Here is a 9,638-nt window from a genome sequence, read left to right as displayed (position 1 = left end):
CGACCATTATACGTCGCTGCGGCCGCCGTCCGTTCTGCTCTATGGAGGATTGAGGCCTTGTTCATGTATTGGGATGTGACATTTAAAGGGCCACTAACCCTATAGTCCAGGGCTTCTAAAAGTACCGCAATGTTATAGGAGGAGCGGCTGTTGTGTTTGATAGTCCGGGGGCGGATATATTACATATTCAGCTGCAGAGGAGACCTGGATGGGTAGTGGGCACCACCAACTTTGGGGAACTTGTCACTAGGACAGGTCTAAGAATGGGTAGGAGAGAAGAAATGTGCACTGAGCACGCTCACTGTATTCCCACTACATCCGAGGTAACATTGCACACTTGTCCAGTAGTAGACGTGATCTTCAGGCACCTGTGTCTCGTTCTTCCATGAATGTTGCTTCGCTGCTGGGGGTCCACGTCAGGGTCTTGCACAGGGGCCCTCACCTTCCTGTGTCAGTCCATGGATTTTGTTAACGGGGGTTCTGTTCTTGTGTCTCCCCTGCAGGAGCGGGTAGAATATCTTTTCCTCATCATCTTCACAGTGGAAGCTTTTCTTAAAGTCATCGCATACGGGCTGCTCTTTCACCCCAACGCTTACCTCCGCAACGGCTGGAACTTGCTGGATTTCATCATTGTGGTAGTAGGGTGAGTGATGTGTATCTGTGGGGCCCCGAGTCTGGGGCCCCTGCTCCTCCCTCCACGTAACTCTGTCTCTGGCTTCCCACAAGATCAGTTTACTCCTCTCCTGAAATACTCTGTGCTACAGAAGACCCTGCTCCTCCCTCTATGTAACAGTTTGTGACCTCCTATGTGATCAGCACACTCCTCTCCTGAAATACTCTGTGCTCCTGGTGTCCCCTGCTCCTTCGTCCCACAAGCCCAGCACTTACCTCTCCTGAAATACTCTGTGCTGCCGAGTGGCCCTCCCTGTCAGTCTGAGATCTTCCTGCTGCTTGTAGTCCTCCCTGCTGTGCTTTACTCCGTGTTTCCACCATTTACTTTTCTTCCTTTCAGGCTTTTCAGCGCAATTTTAGAGCAAGCGACTAAGGCAGACGGCGGCAGCGCCCTGGGCGGCAAAGGGGCAGGATTCGATGTCAAGGCGCTGCGAGCATTTCGAGTCCTGAGACCCCTTAGACTGGTTTCCGGGGTACCTAGTAAGTAGGGGGACCTAATGGTCACATGATAATAAGTGGTAATGGCATGTCTATCTATCTGTGCACACTGTATATATCTATATCTCTGCTGTATACACTGTATATATCTATATCTCTGCTGTATACACTGTATATATCTATATCTCTGCTGTATACACTGTATATATCTGTATCTCTGCTGTATACACTGTATATATCTATATCTCTGCTGTATACACTGTATATATCTATATCTCTGCTGTATACACTGTATATATCTCTGCTGTATACACTGTATATATCTATATCTCTGCTGTATACACTGTATATATCTATATCTCTGCTGTATACACTGTATATATCTGTATCTCTGCTGTATACACTGTATATATCTATATCTCTGCTGTATACACTGTATATATCTATATCTCTGCTGTATACACTGTATATATCTGTATCTCTGCTGTATACACTGTATATATCTATATCTCTGCTGTATACACTGTATATATCTATATCTCTGCTGTATACACTGTATATATCTGTATCTCTGCTGTATACACTGTATATATCTGTATCTCTGCTGTATACACTGTATATATCTGTATCTCTGCTGTATACACTGTATATATCTATATCTCTGCTGTATACACTGTATATATCTGTATCTCTGCTGTATATATCTATATCTCTGCTGTATACACTGTATATCTCTATATCTCTGCTGTATACACTGTATATATCTATATCTCTGCTGTATACACTGTATATATCTATATCTCTGCTGTATACACTGTATATCTCTATATCTCTGCTGTATACACTGTATATATCTATATCTCTGCTGTATACACTGTATATATCTATATCTCTGCTGTATACACTGTATATCTCTATATCTCTGCTGTATACACTGTATATATCTATATCTCTGCTGTATACACTGTATATATCTATATCTCTGCTGTATACACTGTATATATCTATATCTCTGCTGTATACACTGTATATATCTGTATCTCTGCTGTATACACTGTATATATCTGTATCTCTGCTGTATACACTGTATATATCTGTATATCTCTGCTGTATACACTGTATATATCTGTATCTCTGCTGTATACACTGTATATATCTGTATCTCTGCTGTATACACTGTATATATCTGTATCTCTGCTGTATACACTGTATATATCTGTATATCTCTGCTGTATACACTGTATATATCTATATCTCTGCTGTATACACTGTATATATCTATATCTCTGCTGTATACACTGTATATATCTATATCTCTGCTGTATACACTGTATATATCTATATCTCTGCTGTATACACTGTATATCTCTATATCTCTGCTGTATACACTGTATATATCTATATCTCTGCTGTATACACTGTATATATCTATATCTCTGCTGTATACACTGTATATATCTATATCTCTGCTGTATACACTGTATATATCTATATCTCTGCTGTATACACTGTATATATCTATATCTCTGCTGTATACACTGTATATATCTATATCTCTGCTGTATACACTGTATATCTCTATATCTCTGCTGTATACACTGTATATATCTATATCTCTGCTGTATACACTGTATATATCTATATCTCTGCTGTATACACTGTATATATCTATATCTCTGCTGTATACACTGTATATATCTATATCTCTGCTGTATACACTGTATATATCTGTATCTCTGCTGTATACACTGTATATATCTATATCTCTGCTGTATACACTGTATATATCTATATCTCTGCTGTATACACTGTATATATCTATATCTCTGCTGTATACACTGTATATATCTGTATATCTCTGCTGTATACACTGTATATATCTATATCTCTGCTGTATACACTGTATATATCTGTATCTCTGCTGTATACACTGTATATATCTGTATCTCTGCTGTATACACTGTATATATCTGTATCTCTGCTGTATACACTGTATATATCTATATCTCTGCTGTATACACTGTATATATCTATATCTCTGCTGTATACACTGTATATATCTGTATATCTCTGCTGTATACACTGTATATATCTGTATATCTCTGCTGTATACACTGTATATATCTGTATCTCTGCTCTATACACTGTATATATCTATATCTCTGCTGTATACACTGTATATATCTGTATCTCTGCTGTATACACTGTATATATCTGTATCTCTGCTGTATACACTGTATATATCTATATCTCTGCTGTATACACTGTATATATCTATATCTCTGCTGTATACACTGTATATATCTGTATCTCTGCTGTATACACTGTATATATCTGTATCTCTGCTGTATACACTGTATATATCTATATCTCTGCTGTATACACTGTATATATCTGTATCTCTGCTGTATACACTGTATATATCTGTATATCTCTGCTGTATACACTGTATATATCTGTATCTCTGCTGTATACACTGTATATATCTGTATCTCTGCTGTATACACTGTATATATCTGTATATCTCTGCTGTATACACTGTATATATCTGTATATCTCTGCTGTATACACAGTATATATCTATATCTCTGCTGTATATATCTATATCTCTGCTGTATACACTGTATATATCTATATCTCTGCTGTATACACTGTATATATCTATATCTCTGCTGTATACACTGTATATATCTGTATCTCTGCTGTATATATCTATATCTCTGCTGTATACACTGTATATATCTGTATCTCTGCTGTATACACTGTATATATCTATATCTCTGCTGTATACACTGTATATATCTATATCTCTGCTGTATACACTGTATATATCTGTATCTCTGCTGTATACACTGTATATATCTATATCTCTGCTGTATACACTGTATATATCTGTATCTCTGCTGTATACACTGTATATATCTATATCTCTGCTGTATACACTGTATATATCTATATCTCTGCTGTATACACTGTATATATCTGTATCTCTGCTGTATACACTGTATATATCTATATCTCTGCTGTATACACTGTATATATCTATATCTCTGCTGTATACACTGTATATATCTATATCTCTGCTGTATACACTGTATATATCTGTATCTCTGCTGTATATATCTGTATATCTCTGCTGTATACACTGTATATATCTATATCTCTGCTGTATACACTGTATATATCTGTATCTCTGCTCTATACACTGTATATATCTATATCTCTGCTGTATACACTGTATATATCTGTATCTCTGCTGTATACACTGTATATATCTATATCTCTGCTGTATACACTGTATATATCTGTATCTCTGCTGTATACACTGTATATATCTGTATCTCTGCTGTATACACTGTATATATCTATATCTCTGCTGTATACACTGTATATATCTATATCTCTGCTGTATACACTGTATATATCTGTATCTCTGCTGTATACACTGTATATATCTGTATCTCTGCTGTATACACTGTATATATCTATATCTCTGCTGTATACACTGTATATATCTGTATCTCTGCTGTATACACTGTATATATCTGTATATCTCTGCTGTATACACTGTATATATCTGTATCTCTGCTGTATACACTGTATATATCTGTATCTCTGCTGTATACACTGTATATATCTGTATATCTCTGCTGTATACACTGTATATATCTGTATATCTCTGCTGTATACACTGTATATATCTGTATCTCTGCTGTATATATCTGTATATCTCTGCTGTATACACTGTATATATCTGTATATCTCTGCTGTATACACAGTATATATCTATATCTCTGCTGTATATATCTATATCTCTGCTGTATACACTGTATATATCTGTATCTCTGCTGTATACACTGTATATATCTATATCTCTGCTGTATACACTGTATATATCTATATCTCTGCTGTATACACTGTATATATCTGTATCTCTGCTGTATACACTGTATATATCTATATCTCTGCTGTATACACTGTATATATCTATATCTCTGCTGTATACACTGTATATATCTGTATCTCTGCTGTATACACTGTATATATCTATATCTCTGCTGTATACACTGTATATATCTGTATCTCTGCTGTATACACTGTATATATCTGTATCTCTGCTGTATACACTGTATATATCTGTATCTCTGCTGTATACACTGTATATATCTGTATCTCTGCTGTATACACTGTATATATCTGTATCTCTGCTGTATACACTGTATATATCTGTATCTCTGCTGTATACACTGTATATATCTATATCTCTGCTGTATACACTGTATATATCTGTATATCTCTGCTGTATACACTGTATATATCTGTATCTCTGCTGTATACACTGTATATATCTGTATCTCTGCTGTATACACTGTATATATCTGTATCTCTGCTGTATACACTGTATATATCTGTATCTCTGCTGTATACACTGTATATATCTATATCTCTGCTGTATACACTGTATATATCTATATCTCTGCTGTATACACTGTATATATCTGTATCTCTGCTGTATACACTGTATATATCTATATCTCTGCTGTATACACTGTATATATCTATATCTCTTCTGTATACACTGTATATATCTATATCTCTGCTGTATATATCTATATCTCTGCTGTATACACTGTATATATCTATATCTCTGCTGTATACACTGTATATATCTGTATCTCTGCTGTATACACTGTATATATCTATATCTCTGCTGTATACACTGTATATATCTATATCTCTGCTGTATACACTGTATATATCTGTATCTCTGCTGTATACACTGTATATATCTGTATCTCTGCTGTATACACTGTATATATCTGTATCTCTGCTGTATACACTGTATATATCTATATCTCTGCTGTATACACTGTATATATCTATATCTCTGCTGTATACACTGTATATATCTGTATCTCTGCTGTATACACTGTATATATCTGTATCTCTGCTGTATACACTGTATATATCTATATCTCTGCTGTATACACTGTATATATCTGTATATCTCTGCTGTACACACTGTATATATCTATATCTCTGCTGTATACACTGTATATATCTATATCTCTGCTGTATACACTGTATATATCTGTATATCTCTGCTGTATACACTGTATATATCTGTATCTCTGCTGTATACACTGTATATATCTGTATCTCTGCTGTATACACTGTATATATCTGTATCTCTGCTGTATACACTGTATATATCTATATCTCTGCTGTATATATCTATATCTCTGCTGTATACACTGTATATATCTGTATCTCTGCTGTATACACTGTATATATCTATATCTCTGCTGTATACACTGTATATCTCTGCTGTATACACTGTATATATCTATATCTCTGCTGTATACACTGTATATATCTGTATATCTCTGCTGTATACATCTGTATCTCTGCTGTATACACTGTATATATCTATATCTCTGCTGTATACACTGTATATATCTATATCTCTGCTGTATACACTGTATATATCTGTATCTCTGCTGTATACACTGTATATATCTATATCTCTGCTGTATATATCTATATCTCTGCTGTATACACTGTATATATCTGTATATCTCTGCTGTATACACTGTATATATCTGTATATCTCTGCTGTATACACTATATATCTCTGCTGTATACACTGTATATATCTATATCTCTGCTGTATACACTGTATATATCTATATCTCTGCTGTATACACTGTATATATCTGTATATCTCTGCTGTATACACTGTATATATCTATATCTCTGCTGTATACACTGTATATATCTATATCTCTGCTGTATATATCTGTATCTCTGCTGTATACACTGTATATATCTATATCTCTGCTGTATACACTGTATATATCTGTATCTCTGCTGTATACACTGTATATATCTGTATCTCTGCTGTATACACTGTATATATCTATATCTCTGCTGTATACACTGTATATCTCTGCTGTATACACTGTATATATCTATATCTCTGCTGTATACACTGTATATATCTATATCTCTGCTGTATACACTGTATATATCTATATCTCTGCTGTATACACTGTATATATCTATATCTCTGCTGTATACACTGTATATATCTATATCTCTGCTGTATACACTGTATATATCTGTATCTCTGCTGTATACACTGTATATATCTATATCTCTGCTGTATACACTGTATATATCTATATCTCTGCTGTATATATCTATATCTCTGCTGTATACACTGTATATATCTGTATCTCTGCTGTATACACTGTATATATCTGTATATCTCTGCTGTATACACTGTATATATCTGTATCTCTGCTGTATACACTGTATATATCTATATCTCTGCTGTATACACTGTATATATCTGTATCTCTGCTGTATACACTGTATATATCTGTATATCTCTGCTGTATACACTGTATATATCTGTATCTCTGCTGTATACACTGTATATATCTGTATATCTCTGCTGTATACACTGTATATATCTGTATCTCTGCTGTATACACTGTATATATCTATATCTCTGCTGTATACACTGTATATATCTATATCTCTGCTGTATACACTGTATATATCTATATCTCTGCTGTATACACTGTATATATCTATATCTCTGCTGTATACACTGTATATATCTATATCTCTGCTGTATACACTGTATATATCTATATCTCTGCTGTATACACTGTATATATCTATATCTCTGCTGTATACACTGTATATATCTGTATCTCTGCTGTATACACTGTATATATCTATATCTCTGCTGTATACACTGTATATATCTGTATATCTCTGCTGTATACACTGTATATATCTGTATCTCTGCTGTATACACTGTATATATCTGTATATCTCTGCTGTATACACTGTATATATCTATATCTCTGCTGTATATATCTGTATCTCTGCTGTATACACTGTATATATCTGTATCTCTGCTGTATACACTGTATATATCTGTATCTCTGCTGTATACACTGTATATATCTGTATCTCTGCTGTATATATCTGTATATCTCTGCTGTATACACTGTATATATCTGTATCTCTGCTGTATACACTGTATATATCTGTATCTCTGCTGTATACACTGTATATATCTGTATCTCTGCTGTATATATCTGTATATCTCTGCTGTATACACTGTATATATCTGTATCTCTGCTGTATACACTGTATATATCTATATCTCTGCTGTATACACTGTATATATCTGTATCTCTGCTGTATACACTGTATATATCTATATCTCTGCTGTATACACTGTATATATCTATATCTCTGCTGTATACACTGTATATATCTGTATATCTCTGCTGTATACACTGTATATATCTGTATCTCTGCTGTATACACTGTATATATCTGTATCTCTGCTGTATACACTGTATATATCTGTATCTCTGCTGTATACACTGTATATATCTGTATCTCTGCTGTATATATCTGTATATCTCTGCTGTATACACTGTATATATCTGTATCTCTGCTGTATACACTGTATATATCTATATCTCTGCTGTATACACTGTATATATCTGTATCTCTGCTGTATACACTGTATATATCTGTATATCTCTGCTGTATACACTGTATATATCTGTATCTCTGCTGTATACACTGTATATATCTGTATATCTCTGCTGTATACACTGTATATATCTATATCTCTGCTGTATACACTGTATATATCTGTATCTCTGCTGTATACACTGTATATATCTATATCTCTGCTGTATACACTGTATATATCTATATCTCTGCTGTATACACTGTATATATCTATATCTCTGCTGTATACACTGTATATATCTGTATCTCTGCTGTATACACTGTATATATCTGTATCTCTGCTGTATACACTGTATATATCTGTATCTCTGCTGTACACACTGTATATATCTGTATATCTCTGCTGTATACACTGTATATATCTATATCTCTGCTGTATACACTGTATATATCTGTATCTCTGCTGTATACACTGTATATATCTATATCTCTGCTGTATACACTGTATATATCTGTATCTCTGCTGTATACACTGTATATATCTATATCTCTGCTGTATACACTGTATATATCTGTATATCTCTGCTGTATACACTGTATATATCTGTATCTCTGCTGTATACACTGTATATATCTGTATCTCTGCTGTATACACTGTATATATCTGTATATCTCTGCTGTATACACTGTATATATCTGTATATCTCTGCTGTATACACTGTATATATCTGTATCTCTGCTGTATACACTGTATATATCTGTATATCTCTGCTGTATACACTGTATATATCTGTATCTCTGCTGTATACACTGTATATATCTATATCTCTGCTGTATATATCTGTATCTCTGCTGTATACACTGTATATATCTATATCTCTGCTGTATACACTGTATATATCTGTATATCTCTGCTGTATACACTGTATATATCTGTATCTCTGCTGTATACACTGTATATATCTATATCTCTGCTGTATATATCTGTATCTCTGCTGTATACACTGTATATATCTATA

The 9,638-nt window shown here is 34.1% G+C and overlaps 1 protein-coding gene across 1 annotated transcript in view; it reads left to right on the top strand.

Moving 5' to 3' along the window:
- Window positions 1-458: 458 nt before the first annotated feature.
- Window positions 459-9,638, top strand: part of CACNA1C (calcium voltage-gated channel subunit alpha1 C) — a 141,156-nt gene continuing 131,976 nt past the window's right edge. Inside the window, exons 1-2 of the mRNA XM_075855600.1 lie at window positions 459-643; window positions 1,013-1,152. Coding sequence (XP_075711715.1) covers window positions 459-643; window positions 1,013-1,152 — 325 coding nt within the window. The remainder of the gene's footprint in view (window positions 644-1,012; window positions 1,153-9,638) is intronic.

Source organism: Rhinoderma darwinii, chromosome 3 (genome assembly GCF_050947455.1).
Source record: "Rhinoderma darwinii isolate aRhiDar2 chromosome 3, aRhiDar2.hap1, whole genome shotgun sequence".
Classification (NCBI taxonomy): Eukaryota; Metazoa; Chordata; class Amphibia; order Anura; family Rhinodermatidae; genus Rhinoderma; species Rhinoderma darwinii.
The sequence above is the reverse complement of the archived record's forward strand: the minus strand, read 5'-3'. Positions and strand labels throughout refer to the sequence as shown.